Raw genomic sequence first — 16,176 nt, 5'->3', positions numbered from 1 at the left:
GCTGTCAGTTCCCAGCCTCTGCTGCTCATCTTCTGAGTGAGAATCCTGCAAGTGAAAATGAGGCAGTGACCACACAGTATTCTTGTTTTCCTCGAAAAGATACGGAGAAGCTAAGTAGGGAGAGTTAGTGATGTGTCTAATCTGAACAACATGTGTGGCTCAAGAGGGGGCTTAGAATTAGCAGGCTGATCAAAGCAGTGCACTTGAAGGTGATGCTGCAGACCTGTTGGCTGTGTTCCTCACATAATGCAGTGTCTATTTAGTCATTCTCATACCAGGTGATTTGATCTTAGATAGCTGATTTTATTACTTCGTATGTAAGTCTACATGACTGTATAAGGACTGAAGCTGTAAGTTAATACCAGCTATGAATAAGATTTAGATATCTTAACATTCAGATTTAGAATTATGAAATAATTCTGTAGGGACCCATTCCATACAAAATTCTTTTTAAGAATGCATAATTGCCTGTTTATTGAGATGGGCTTCGACAAGGATTTCTTTTTTTTTTAAGATTTATTTACTTTCTTATTTGAAAGTCAGAATATGAGAGAGAGAGAAAGAGAGAGACAGGAAGATTCCATCCATTGGTTTACCCTCTGGATGGTTTAATGGCTGAAGCTAGGCCAGGGCAAAGCCAGGAGCCAGGAGATTTTTCTGGGTCTACCACATGGCTGCAGGGGCGCAAGCATTTGGGCCATCCTCTGCTGCTTTCCCAGGTACATTAGCTGGGAGCTGGAGTGGAAGTGGAGCAAACAGGACTCCAGCCAGCACCCATATGGGATGCTGGTGTGGCAGAGAGCAGCTTAACCCACCATGCCACAGTGCCAGTGACAAGGATTTCTTTTATGTCCAAATAGAATTTGCACCTGTCACAGGAATCACAGAACACTTTGCTGCACCCTAAACTATGTGACATTAAATACCAGTATATGATAAAAGAGTATAGAGTACAAACTAAAAGTTACTAATTTCAGATCATGTACTTATGTGGATTAATACTTGTCACAAGTAAAATCAGTAGAACTCAGGTGAAATTTCCAAAACAAACTAAATTATAAGCTATCCAGTAAAGAGAATGTGTAAGATATTAAGATTTGCATATTTTATAAGTTGAAATTGTAAATTTAGGAATTGATGTGAAATATATTAAGATCAGAGACTTTAGCACAGGAAAATTTTGTGCCCGAGAGCTGCTATCTGGAATCCCATGTATAGTGTTACCGCTTCCTCACGTGCTCACTGCCTAAGCTGAAATTGGGAAACACTCTCTCCAGTATCAGGAGACCATGGATGTTCTCAGAAGGAAACAACCACTGTCTCATTAAATAATTCTAGCACCTGGTATCACAGGGTGCATCTCCTCCCAGCAGGTGCCATAGACACCAGGTCTGCACAGCACCAGGTGGTTCCTGTGGGTTCACATCTCTGCTGCCAGCTTGGTGCTGTGAGTGAACTTTTGAGGGCCTGCTTTCATGGTGCAGCAGGTTAACAACCTCCTGCAATGCCAGCTTCCTGTCTCAGCACGAGTTCAAGTCCTGGCTGCTCCAACTCTGGTTCAGCTCCTTGTAACTGTGCATGGGAAAGCAGAGGAAAATGGCCCAAATGCTTGGGCTTCTGCCACCCACGTGGGAGACCTGGTAGGAGTTCCAGGCTCCTAGCATTGGCCTGGCCCAGTTGTTGTGGGCATTTGGAGAGTGAACCAATGGCTGGAAGATCTCTTTCACTCGCTATCTTTCACCCCCTCTTGGTGCCACTCTCTCAAATAAATAAATAAATCTTTAAAGAAAAGATAGTGCATATTCAGTCATCCTGAAAACACTGTGTGAATATGATAGGGTAGACTAAACAACAATTTAACGTGGAACTGAAATCCTTAAACATATTAAAATTCAACTTTTGATATTAATTTAATTAAATCCCACCCATCAGGATAATTTTGATAGCCTTATTTTGTAGTCAGAACTCAATGATATTGTTACAACCAATTTTATTTTAAAAATATAAATTTCCTCAAAAGGATATGTTACTCCATTTCGATGGTAAAAGGCATTGTTAAACATAAAGAAAGCTTAAACATCTCCTGTATCTTAGCAGAGATGGGTTTCATGAAAAGTTAGGGCCATCTTCTTGGATGACTGGATGCGGCCCCTCCCTACTTTCCTGCTCTACTGTGGTCTTTGCATTTTTCATTTGCTGAACTCTGTGTGGTACAGCATTATACCTTGAACCATAATTAAGTTAAAAATGTTATCTCAAAAACAATAAAGAAAACATTAACTTGAAAAAAAGTTTATAAACCTGTAACAGAAACGTGCTTTTACATGAGCAAGGCTGTTTCCTTATGACCTCATTTTAACCAGAGAACAAAATTCATTTAAGTTTTCAGTGTTAAACATGTAAAAATTAAGATTTAAACATGAAAATAGGAAACACAACACAGGTGGTTTTGGTTTATAGTAAATGGCACAACTGCCTTTAGGGGCTGCTGTCAGGTTCGGCCCTCATCTCTCTACAAGCTCTGCTCAGGCCTCAGAATGATCTCTGCTTCCTGGGTGGCTGTGGCAGCAGGCTGGATTACAAATGCAAACCCCTTCTAACAGGATATCTTACCTGGCTGCAGACTGGCAAACCTTGGTTTCAGACTCTCTGTCTCAGGCTGCAATGGCAAACACCTGTCTCCTCTGATAATAAGAGCAAGGACTCAAACTGATGTTCACAGCACCAGTGCTTGTGTTGGGATGGAGACCTTGGGAAATGGTGTGATATGATGTGTGATGTCGCCTCCCCTCAGAGCAGCCATTATCTTATCACCTGTCCCTACAAGTGGAGGACAGGCCTGGGGCAGTGAAAAATGTTCCCTAGTTCCTTGTGACCAAAAACCAATTAGAGGTTTGTAGTTACCATCTGCCAAGAGACTATGGCAGTGTCTGAGAGTCTCTTTATTTCCCTGATGCCTGGAGACAGACCGGTCACACAGGGAGGCAGCAGCTCCTGCTGGGGTCTGTGATGAGAGAGGCTCCTCACGCTCATGTGTCTTCCCAGGTTTTGTGTTGTCTGAGAAGTTTCCCTACTCCAAAGTGTGATTTTTCCCAAAATCTTCAGGCCACTGAGCTGACGAAACATTTAAGTTAGCAGACAATTATAACAGCACATCCTCTGTGAAGGATATTCAATGGGAAACAAGCAAAATAAGAAGATGAAATTTCTCTTGGAAAGCACGGACTTTTGCCCACAGCTCAATCTCATTTCATGTGTAAATGCAGGGGCATGACAGAGAGTGTGTTTGTGACAGTACAGGTGACATGAGGGCCCAGGGAGGGGCTACTGGTGCACAGGAAGAGATTGTGTGGGTGTTACAAGACATAATGCAGAGGGAGAGATGGGAAAGAAGGTCCAAGGAATGAGAGTGTTGAATTCACAGAGTGGTCAAAGTGTGGGGTTGATGCTCCAAGGGTGCCAGGTGTGCAAAGTGACTGCACAGGAAATGGTGTGTGCGAGCCAATAAGGTGTGCATGGGGTCATGGGAATGAGACTGTCCAAAGGGGTGGCTCCCAGTGTAGAACATGGTTAAGAGCAGAGTTGGTAAACAGCACATGAGACTTAATGTCTATGAGAAGTAAAAGGATAATGACAGAGAGGCTGACAGTGCCACATATATGTCCTAGGGGCGACCTGTGGCCCAAGGCAGAGGTGGAGGGTGGAGGGGGCTAGGGACCCTGATGCTGAGCAGGGATCACAAGCACAGGGAGACAAAATGGGAACAGGCTATGATATAGGCAGGGAGGTTGGTGGAGATGGTAGGGTAACCAGATCAAAATCTATGGTTCAACCAACCCAAGCCGTTGCTGCCTTACACCCTTCATCATCCCTCCTCCCATTTGTCTTATCCCTTCTCTCCCAATTCATTGCAGAAGCACATGCAGTGACCTGCACCCAGAGCACCCTCTGCCCAGCTGCCCTCTGGGCAACACCAAGGCTCTAGGGCAGGGCATCAATGACCACTGTGCAAGCTAGCAGTGCACAGGGTGCCGAAAGAGACCAGCTCCCTCATGGGCCCTTGCAGAATGTCCTCAGAGACCTGCCTTGTGCTGCTGACCCTACAGCCTTATCTCCAGACTCCAGTTTTCCTCGAGTCTTCACCGCAGCTGTTCCCTCAATTGTGAGTCTTGGTGCCAAGTGTGATCAATGCAGGCATTCACTAATGTGCTCAGTTAGGAATTTCCTCCCCTCATTCTCCATCCCCAGCTCCATCTTCCTTTCTCTGAGGAGCGCAGGAAAGACAGAGATCAGGGTGGCTGCTCCTCCTGCTCCTGGAGAATCACAAATAAAGGGCAAGAAAGGACTTAAAATTTCATGGGTGGAATTTTCAAATAACATATGTTCTCCATTCTATCCTATATTTTTTATAGGTCTCTTGGGCTCTTCCTATGTTCAGAACAAGTAAAATCCAATGACCTCATGTAAATAAGTGATCAAATACATTACAGAACCAAAATTCTGCCTTTTTAAAAAAAAAGTATGCACCACTCCCCCATCTACATATAGATGGGACTCATCACACCCAATCCAGGGTTTGTCCACAGTTGACTCACATAGTTCATGTGAGTGACAAACACAGATCCATGCATATGGAAGCATAGAGGACAAGCTCAATTAGAGCCACTTTCGTGGAGGCTGGCATGATGGTAGAGTGGGTTAAGCCCCTGTCTGTGATGCCAGCATCCCACTTGGAGCAATGGTTTGAGTCTTGGCTGCTCTGCTTCTAATCCATCTCCCTGGTAACTCACCTGGGAGAACTGAAGAACATGGCCCAAGGGCTTGGGCCCCTGCCACCTGTGAGGAAGACCTGGATGGAGTTCCAGGCTCTTGGTTTGCCCTAGCCCAGCCCAGTCTCTTTTAGCCTTCTGGAGAGTGAATCTGCAGGTGGAAGACCTCTTTGTCTGCCACTCTGCCTTTCAAATAAATCTTTACAAAAAAAGACTCACTTTCATGAAAGGACGTGTGTTGCTCATGAAATATAGCTTGGTTCTGAAACAGCTGCCTTCTGTAGCCAACTCTTATCCTACAGAAGTCCAGACAAGAGTGCAGCCTTCCCAGGAGGGAGGGATGGACAGTCTTCAGTGGGTACCAGCAGTGCTGTGAGATTGACGGGTGTGTGAGGGACAGGGCTGCCATTCTTTAGCTTGAAGCACATGGAAGTGGGCTGGAGGCTGCAGCACCTTCATCACCACTGATGTTGGGAAAGGGTCAAGGTGGATAAATCCCAGCCTGGCCTGGCCACATGGCCATTTCTCATAGTGAGACCCCAGATGTGTTTAATGGGATCCCCACATCTTTGGGCGGCTGTGCTTACCTAACTGAGTCTCCTCCTTGGCTTTCCTTTGTGCTGATTCAGGTGGTTTCTGTTTTTGCAGAGGTTCAGTCAACTCCTCTGAGGCTGGAGCTGGGTAGAAGATTAAGAAAGTGGCCCAGGAGAACCTAATGTGGAACATAACTTCCAGTGTTCAGTATGGTGATTTCCTGACCCATTTCTGGGGACTGGATCCAGGTTGTGTTCCATTGAGGCAGTACATGGCCAGCTGTGTGTGCACTGACTGGGGTGGGTCAGTCCAGCCCATGTTTTCATGACTACAGCCTGATTCTTGACCATCACTGGAAAGGCAAGGGAAAGCCAGGAAGGAGGTGTTGTCTGTGACTCACTCTGGGCTGGGATCACGTTCTAAGAGGTTGAGACGAGGGATAGCAGGGCTGTGTTTAGGGCTGATTGGATGCACAACAGCCTTTATGTTGCTAACGATGAAGACAGTGCACTTCTAAATGATATTGTTCAATGTACGTGAACAGCCTGAATGTTCTGAAAAAGAAGAGTTGTAAACTCCCTTTGAAAACAAAACGTTCCTCTCTGAGTGTTTCAGATATCTACAGATGCATTATGAGAAACCACATGATAGAGTTATCTGGACCAGAACAACAAGGCTTTGAAGTGGCTTTAATGTGGAGAGCTTGTCTTTCCAATTAGATAGTACATTTACTTCACTCAGCAAAAATAGCTTCATCAACCTTAGATGTGTAATGATAGGAGTTTCATGCAATAATCTGACCTTATCAATCCAGTTGAATGGCTGTAACATATTGAAAGGATTCTTCATGTACCTTAAAGTATTCTCATTCCCTAACCCATCCCAAAAAGGTTCCTTGTACTTCCCATTTGCAGAACATCATGTCTCTCTCAGTATCCTATCTCTATCAAAACTGTTAGAAATGTATTGGGCCTTAAAGAGGGATGTGTTGTTTTTGTTATTTTGCTCTTGTGTACAGTCTGCCTTTACACCCAGTTATTAAACTACTGATGTCTTTGGAGGTGATTTGTTATGTGAAAATCCTTGAAAAGATACTTGGAACAGAAGATAATAAATGTTGGAGGTAATAGCAGGGACTTATGCAGGAAATGACCCTCCATAAGGTAGATTTCTGCTGTACAAACACAAGAGAACTGATCATCAGAACAAAAAGAGCCATTAACATTCTGAACACAAGAACCTTGATTTTTTTTGAGATTTTATTTATGTGTTTGAAAGACACAGCAATAGAGAGAGGAAAACACAGAAAGAGAGCAAGAGAGAGAGAGAAAGATGAGAGATTGGGGCCAAGTAAGAAGTATGTGTAATACTCCAGCGCACCAAGCAACCAATAGAGACAATAAAGATAATACAACAGAAAAATTGGACAAAATAAAACAACGCCTCCAACAAAGGATATCTGAATTCATTCAATGTGTTAATAGGTAATCAACTTCCTTAGTAATAAAAAAATGTTCAAATAAAACCATTACTTGAAAGTGTCATACACCAACAAGAGCTAAAAATAAAATGACTGAAACTTGTAAGTGTTGGCAGATTCTAGGTAAAATAGGAGTTTACACAGATTGCTTGCGGGTTATTTGTGGAACTTGTTAGTAGAGCCATTAAGCCTTTGCTTCAAATGTATATTAAAATTTATCCCCAAAATATAAAAAATATAGTAAATAAATTCTGCAACAAAATGAAAATTTTTGTAAAAGAATAAAAAGGAAGAAAAGCTTTTGGAAGTATTTCACAGGATCTTTTATGTACCAATGCCATCTCACTAGTCACAGTGATCAGTTTCAGTTCACAATTGATCATAATGAAAGGGTTAAGAGTCAAAGGGATCACATAAGCAAGACTAGTGTCTGCTAATACCAACTGATAGAATAAAAAAGCAGAGAATGATCCAACATGGGAATCAGGATACACAGCCGACTCATAGAATGGCAGATGTCCTAAACAGCACTGTGGCTTCAGAATCAGCCCTTAAGGCAGTCGGATCTGGCTGAAGAGCCCATGAGAGTATTTTAGGCATGGAAAGACAAAACACTGGTAAAAAAAAAAAAAAACACAACACCTAAATGAAAGATCTCTGCAAGTGAGATCCCAGTGGAAAGAACGGGCCGTCCTGGCACCCCAGGAGTGCAGTAGAGGATGGCCCAGGTCCTTGGGCCCTGCTCAGGCATGGGAGACCAGGAGGAGGCACCAGGCTCCTGGCTTTGGATAGGCTCAGAAAACTGGTCACAGCTCGCTGGCCATAGCGTTCACTTGGGGGGTAACCAACGGGAAAAGGAAGACCTTTCTCTCTTTCTCTCTCTCTCTCTCTCTCTCTCTCTCTCTCTCACTGTCTAACTCTGCCTTTCAAAAAATAAAGGGCCATCAAAGAAGGAGGAGAAGGAGAAGAGAGGGAGGAGAGAACTTCCACTTTGAGTATGACCTTGTCCAAATAAGATCTGAGTTGCCGAACTCAAAAGGCTTCCATAGCCTTGGCAACCCATCATAAAAGCCTAGGGTGATTACCGACAACATAAACAAGAGTGTCAATTGTTAAGTCAACAACAGCAGTCACTGATCACTTACTCCCCATGTAGGATCTCTGTCCTTAATGTGTTGTACAATATAAATTAATGCTATAACTAGTACTCAAGCAGTATTTTTTTTTGGAAATAAACTTTTATTTAATGAATATAAATTTCCAAACTACAGCTTATGGGTTACAATTGGTTCCCGATCCCAAAATTTCCCTCCCACCCACAATCCTCCCCTTTCCTGCTCCCTCTCCCCTTCCAATCAAATCATGATTCATTTTCAATTCTCTTTATATACAGAAGATCAGTTTAGTATATATTAGGTAACGATTTCAACAGTTTGCCCCCATATAGTAACACAAAGTGAAAAAAAATACTGTTGGAGTACTAGTTATAGCATTAAATAAGAGTGTACAGTACATTAAAGACAGAGATCTTACATAATATATTTAAAAAAAATTAATTTTCTATGCCATTTCCAATTTAACACCAGGTTTTTCCTTTTTTCATTTCCAATTATCTTTATATACAGAAGATCGATTCAGTATATAATTAGTAAAGATCACATCAGTTTGTGCCCACGCAGAAACACAAAGTGTAAAAATACTGTTTCAGTAATAGTTATAGCATCACTGCATATTAGACAACATATTCGGGACAGATCCCACATGGGATGTAAGTACACAGTGACTCCTGTTGCTGACTTAACAATTTGACACTCCTGTTCATGGCGTCAGTAATCTCCCTAGGCTCTAGTCATGAGTTGCCAGGGCTATGGAAGACTTCAGAGTTTGCTGACTTTGATCTTATTCCGACAGGGTCATAGTCAAAGTGGAAGTTCTCTCCTCCCTTCAGAGAAAGGTACCTCCTGCTTTGATGGCCCTGTTCTTTCCACTGGGATCTCACTCACAGAGATCTTTCATTTAGGTCTTCTTCTTTTTTTTCTTTTCCATGGTATCTTGGCTTTCCATGCCTACAATACTCTCATGGGCTCTTTAGCCAGATCCAAATGCCTTAAGGGCTGATTCTGAGGCCAGAGTATTGTTTAGAACATCTGCCATTCTATGAGTCTGCTGTGTATCCCACTTCCCATGTTGGATCCTTCTCTCCCTTTTTGATTCTATCAGTATTAGCAGACACTTGTCTTGTTTGTGTGATCCCTTTGACTCTTAGACCTATCAGAGCCATCGAATGTGAAGTGAAATTGATCACTTGGACTAGTGAGATGGCATTTGTACATGCCACCTTGATGGGATTGTATTGGAATCCCCTGGCACATTTCTAACTCCACCATTTGCGGCAAGTCTGATTGTGCATATCCCAAATTGTACATCTCCTCCCTCTCTTTTTCCACTCTTAAATTTAACAGGGATCACCTTTCAGTTAAAATTTAAACACCTAAGAGTAATTGTGTGTTAATTACAGAGTTCAACCACTAGTACTAGAACAACAACAACAAAAACAACGACAAATACTAAAAAGGATAAAGTATTACATTGTACATCTAGAGTCAGGACAAGAGCTGATCAGTTCATTGTTTCTTATAGTGTCCATTTCACTTCAACAGGTTTTCCCTTTGGTGCTCAGTTGTCGCCGATCAGGGAAAACAAATGATATTTGTCTCTTTGGGACTGGCTTAATTCACTCAGCATGATGTTTTCCAGATTCCTCCATCTTGTTGCAAATGACTGGGTTTCATTGTTTCTTACTGCTGTATAGTATTCTATGGAGTACATGTCCCATAATTTCTTTATCCAGTTTACCGTTGATGGGCATTTGGATTGGTTCCAGGTCTTAGCTATTGTGAATTGAGCTGCAATAAACATTAATGTGCAAATGGCTTTTTTATTAGCCAAATTAAGTTCCTTTGGGTAAATTCTAAGGAGTGGGATGGCTGGTTTGTATGGTAGGGTTATGTTCAGGTTTCTGAGGAATCTCCAGACAGACTTCCATAGTGGCTTAACCAGTTTGCATTCCCACCAACAGTGGGTTAGTGTCCCTTTTTCCCCACATCCTCTCCAGCATCTGTTGTTGGTAGATTTCTGAATGTGAGCCATTCTCACCGGGGTGAGGTGAAACCTCATTGTGGTTTTGATTTGCATTTCTCTGATTGCTATTGATCTTGAACATTTTTTCATGTGTCTGTTGGCCATTTGGATTTCCTCTTTTGAAAAATGTCTATTGAGGTCCTTGGCCCATCTCTTAAGTGGGTTGTTGTTTTGTTGTTGTGGATTTTCTTGATTTATTTGTAGATTCTGGTTATCAACCCTTTATCTGTAGTATAGTTTGCAAGTATTTTTTCCCATTCTGTCAGTTGCCTCTTCACTTTCCTGACTGTTTCTTTTGAAGTACAGAAACTTCTCAATTGGATGCAATCCCAAATGTTAATTTTGGTTTTGACTGCCTGTGCTGCTGGAGTATTTTCCAAGAAGTCTTTGCCTGTGCCTATATCTTGCAGGGTTTCTCCAATGCTCTCTAATAATTTGATGGTTTCAGGTCGTAGATTTAAGTCTTTAATCCATGTTGAGTGAATTTTTGTGTAAGGTGATAGGTATGGGTCTTGCTTCAAGCTTCTGCACGTGGAAATCCAATTTTCACAGCACCATTTATTGAGTAGACTGTCCTTATTCCAGGGATTGGATTTGGATCTTTGGTCAAATATAAGTTGGCTATAGATGTTTGGATTGATTTCTGGTGTTTCTATTCTATTCCATTGGTCTATCCATCTGTTTCTGTACCAGTACCATGCTGTTTTGATAACAACTGCCCTTAGTATCAAACAGTATTTTATACATTGTGTTTCTGTGTGAGTGCAAACTGTTGAAATCTTTACTTAATATATACTAGATTGATCTTCTGTATATAAAGATAATTGAAAATGAATCTTAATGCTAATGGTAGGGGAGAAGGAGCTGGAGATGGGAGGGTTGCTGTTGGGAGGGAAGTTATCGGGGGTGGGGGGAAGCCACTGTAATCCAAAAGCTGTACTTTGGAAATTTATATTTATTAAATAAAAGTTAAAAAAAGAACACAACAACTCAAAACTATATGTGCACACTGTGTTTGCACCTATGTTTGAATGCACAATTACAGGATTTTATAGAAAGACCATAGGATCATTGATAAAATGTAAATATTTGACATTTTAAAGTTTATGAGATAATTTCCCCCTAAATTCTGTGCAATCAAATTTATTGTGAAGGAAAAAAAAAGATAAACCAAGGTAAATCTATGGCCCAATGATCTCCCCACCATTTATACGCAAAACAAACCTACACACACCTCTGCCAAAAGATGAATTCTGAATTTACTACTGGCACTGTTCCTGGGAGTCCAACTTGAAAATGACTCACGCAGTGTTGTGACTGAATCAGTTGTTGGGTGTTCACCTGGTGGGCCCTTCTGCAGAGAAGTTGATGAGTATCTAGACAAATGTGACAGTACACTTAAAGTCATGAGCAACATAAGAAATGAGAAAAGCCCACACAGGTCAGTGCTGTGTTGTTTCAATCATAACATAAGAAGAGGCTGGAGGCAGTCTGCCATCATGATCCTCAAGGGACATGGGAGGTGCTAAGGAGTGAAAATGTGGTGCCTGGGGTGAGGGAGGGCAGCCACCTTCTAGTTCTTGATCCAGAGAAGTGTGCAGCTGTGGAATTTCAATGAGATGTCAATTCCAGACCTGTGTGTGTGTGACATTAAAATGTTTACCACAGATTTTAAAAGCTCTCAGGTTGTTGATAGATTACTTCTGGAGTGCCATCACATTGTCCAGGGGGAGTTGAATGTATTAGGAACTACACTGTGACTAACTCTGAGAAGTAGCGTGTATTTTCCAAGTTACAAATGAGTAGATTCTGAAGATAGAACTGTCAAAGTAAAAACTGTAAAACACATGCAGATAGGGATTTTCAAAAGCTTTATGGAAAATGCATGTAACAACAAGCATCCTTGGCTTTCAAACATGTTTTGCACCAAAATAAACTTATCACTTAATTTCATTTTCCTAAGAACCTTTTTGAAGTACCCTTATCATAGTTAAAATATGTGGATGAAAAGAGCAAAAACATTCCATGAACATTCATCTGCTGATTAGGCAAAATCTTATGAAAATAACTAATATATAGACTGTTTAAAAAAAGAACTAAACTAAATGAAAATAGAAAAAGTAAGAAAATTATTTATTCTACCAGGGTTCCCACAAACCAGATACTGGGAGCAGGCTAGTGGCCTGGTCCAGATACAGGGGCTGGATGACCATTGGCCAAAGACCTCTCTCAGAGTCTGTGTGAAGCAGCCCCCTTCCTTAAGCCTGTAGGCTGCCTAGGTCAGGTACTAGGAGTTTCTCTCCTAAAGGAAGTTGGACCTGAGCTTGCAGGGGAAGCTTTGCTTCAGGTGAGTGAGAGCTGCTTGTGTGCTGGGGTGGTCTTCTCTGCTGGACTTCCCTGGGCCAGGACTGGAAATCCCCAGGCTGGGTTGTGTCCTACAGCTGAGGGATAGGAAGTGTCAGCCCAGCCAGACCTCCAGGGGGGCCTTTAGCTGTCATTGGCCTTACAGCCAGGGTTGTCTGCTGTAGTGTCCAACACATGGGGATACATATTCAGAGTAAATAGACAGTGGGGTTAACACGGCTGGTGTTATTCTTACTGTCACTGCTTTGTAAATCTGACTTTGTGCTTTTCCAGTATTAATGATTTACAGCATGCAGATGTAATTTGACTTCATATGTCTACATGTGTGCATACACAGACACTTAGAAACACAAAAATGCTTGTCTATGCACTTGGAAATAAGCACCAGGTGAGGGCAGGGAAGGAGACTGGCTTCCAGTGCCTACTTCATCCTGAGTTCAAGGCTAAAGGAAGGTCCCACCATAAACTTATTTCCTCACCTGGGAGACTGGGGAGTGCACATGGAAGCTGTTTCTTGTCCACACACCCAACTGGCCTCTTCACTGAAAGATACAGAAGCTCCCCCAGCAGATCTCACCTCCATGCTGGGGTGTTTGGACAGTGTGCTCTGCCCCTCAGTGTCATTCATAAACAGCAGAACATGCTTCGTGCTACCCCGTGCCCCACTACAGGTCACACCAGGCATTTGTATATGAAAATGATTGAAGTAACCGATCTCCTTCATAACATCTGAGTTCAGAGGACTCTTCCCCTACATGCACGAACTGCAGGATCCTCAAGGCCTCCACTCTGGGAAATCTTCATTTTCTCTCCACTAACATCTATGCTATTCATTGTTCTGTCTTATTTCCATAACTGTTCACTTCTGAAAAATTCATATGTTGATCCAGGTGACTCCTATAACTTCTTAGCAATTTCTACATTTCTTGATGGAGGCAGAAACAATAACACAATATGGGAATTGACATGATAATTACATAGTGATTCATTTATATTTACTAACACATTCATTATTTATTTAGAGCAGAAATTCAGTCTGTTTTGTTTACCAAACTGTTCTTTGTACTGTTTTAAGAAACATGCTTAAACATTCAGAGGGCTTCAAGAATAAAGAACTCACATTGTGTTTGGCAGGCATTTGGCCTAGTAGTTAAGTTTCCAAACAAGAAGAACATATCTAATATCGCAGTATCTGGATTTGATACCCAGCTCTGACCAGAACTCAGCTATCTGCTAAGGCAGACACTTGGAAGTGGTGTTGATGGCACAAGTAAATCACGTCTCGGCTCTGGCTTTGATCCGAACTCAAGATAGATGTTTGGGGAGTGAAATACAATATAGTGAGCTCTGTGTCTGTCTCTCAAGTAAATAAATGAATAAATTTTAAAAAGCATCAGAGAACCAACCATTGTGAGTACACATACAATTTACACATTCATGCTAAACAGGGGATTCTGTATACCTCGAGAAGGTGAAAATGAGCCTAAGCACTCTGGAGTCATGGCTCATGAGAATGTAGGGGCTCACGGTTGGGAAACTACCAGCGATTAATGCAGAGGTGTTCACCAGCCATATACTGGGATTGTTTAAAACAATCAAGAAAATGTGAAAGAGGGAGGAGAGAGTGCACAAAGACACAAAGGTGCTTACCAGGATGAGGATGCTGTGGGTGGCTCTAGACTCTGGGGAGGACCTGGAGGGAATGTTGGTCCCATGGATGTATTGGACCTGCTGCTTGTGCCTGTACAGAATGACAACCATGGAGCTGCTGGCCCACATCAAGAGCCCCACAAAGAAAATATCTCGGAATAACACCAGTGCTACATACACTGCTCCATACACTGTGAATCTGTAACTAATGACTGAATAGCAGTAGCCATAATCAACTTCCCTTGTCATATTTTTGTCACTCCCATTCTCAGTCACATGCACAGGTACCATGACATTTAGTATCAGGTTCACCATCCAGAAAAGTACAACAGAGAAGCCAATGTACTTGGGAGCTTTTGCTTTGAGCTCTGCCCATCTGGTGTTCCTGGGACTGATGGTGATGGCCTGGGAGATGCTCAAGAGGCAGGTACTGCCAGTGGACACATCCCTGCCCACCCTGTGAACATAAAACACAAGTTTGCACCCAATATCACTGAGGAAATGCTTCATCCCCAAAGCTGCCATGGTTTGGGGAACTCCTCTAGAGAGAATGACTAAGCAATTGGCTACAGTCAGGTGTTTGATGATCAAATCTGTGGACCTAAACTTGCATCTTGTGAAGTAGAGATAGAGATAATGGGAAAGAAGAGAGAAATTCCCCAGGATTCCTGTAAGAGTTTGTGATAAGAAGATCATCCCCATTGTCAAATCTCTGGTGGCCATCCCATCATCTCCCAATGTCTGATTATTGTTTCTGAGTCCTGTAAGGGACATGGGGCATGAGGTACATGTATTAATGTCAACCAAAATACAACAGTCTCCATTCACAATATTCACCACTTAATTCGTTGACACTTAGCCATAGCTGCTTAATATGTTTATTTATATTATGTTTTAACTAAGTAAGTAACTAAGGCTACTTACAAAAGATACTTACAAATATGTGGTGTCTTGAGAGTAATTCTTGTATTCCTAACTCAATGAAAGGCAGCAATATTCCTTGCATTTGAAATAAAATTGTCCCTTAGGTGGCTATAGGCCAGCCAATTGTCTAAATTTAAACTTCTTAATGTATAATGTAATGTGGTGAATTGAACTTGGATGGCCTTATGAGAGAGTAGGTTAGTTAACTATCTTGCTATTCTTACAAAACTAGTCGGCTGTGTATTCAAATAACACATATTTTTGCATATATATTATGTTGCCAACTTATTGCAGACTCATGCTAATTGTTCATTTTTTGTGCCAATTTAACTATAAGGATTTACAGCACAAAGTAATGTAAGTATTGATTATGCATTATATATATATTTTGAAGATGTAAATCAACTGATTATAGTATTTTTTCTGATGCACTCCTTGAAAATTGGTATTTTACTAAGTCAAATCAGTTCTATTTTAGGAAGGCAATGCTAACAGTATTTGGCTTTTGTAGCACTAGAACCTGATACCTAAGTGCTGATCATATGTTCTGCTGTAGACTATGGAACAGGAGACACTGTCTATGATGAAGTCATGTATGGTGGAAACTAAATATGACCACTTTACTATCTGTGCTTTTTTTTATTTTTTTTTATTTTTGACAGATAGAGTGGACAGTGAGAGAGAGACAGAGAGAAAGGTCTTCCTTTTGCCGTTGGTTCACCCTCCAATGGCCGCCGTGGTAGGCGCGCTGCGGCCGGCGCACCGCGCTGATCGGATGGCAGGAGCCAGGTGCTTCTCCTGGTCTCCCATGGGGTGCAGGGCCCAAACACTTGGGCCATCCTCCACTGCACTCCCTGGCCACAGCAGAGAGCTGGCCTGGAAGAGGGGCAACCGGGACAGAATCCGGCGCCCCGACCGGGACTAGAATCCGGTGTGCCGGCGCCGCAAGGCGGAGGATTAGCCTATTGAGCTGCGGCGCCGGCCACTATCTGTGCTTTTGTGACTCATAGTTAATGACTAAATTTTCCATAATAAAGATGTTTAAAGGTTACTGAGTACTAGAGTGTGTAAACTCACATGGAATATCTAGGGTGTCCAAACTGTGGAGCTTGTGATTGACATGAAAATATTTCCAGTTCAGAACAAATGCTGGAACACAAATTTGTACATGGCAGCTGGCAGGTGACATCCTTCTCTACAGGACATGCCTCATGTGGCTTAAAGTCTTTCCTCATGTAAAAACAGGAAATATCTGACCATCTCCAGAGTACAAATGATGTTTTCAGTAAGAAACAGTCAATGACTTCAATGAGG

The 16,176-nt window shown here is 42.0% G+C and overlaps 1 protein-coding gene across 1 annotated transcript; it reads right to left on the bottom strand.

Moving 5' to 3' along the window:
• Positions 1-13,728: 13,728 nt before the first annotated feature.
• On the bottom strand, positions 13,729-14,661 carry LOC133748700 (vomeronasal type-1 receptor 4-like). Its single transcript, XM_062177633.1, has one exon. The coding sequence runs from the start codon at positions 14,659-14,661 to the stop codon at positions 13,729-13,731; it is 933 nt and encodes a 310-aa protein (XP_062033617.1).
• Between the last annotated feature and the right edge of the window lie 1,515 nt (positions 14,662-16,176).

This window comes from Lepus europaeus, chromosome 19 (assembly GCF_033115175.1).
Source record: "Lepus europaeus isolate LE1 chromosome 19, mLepTim1.pri, whole genome shotgun sequence".
Lineage (NCBI taxonomy): Eukaryota > Metazoa > Chordata > Mammalia > Lagomorpha > Leporidae > Lepus > Lepus europaeus.
This window is presented reverse-complemented; position numbering and strand designations above follow the sequence as displayed.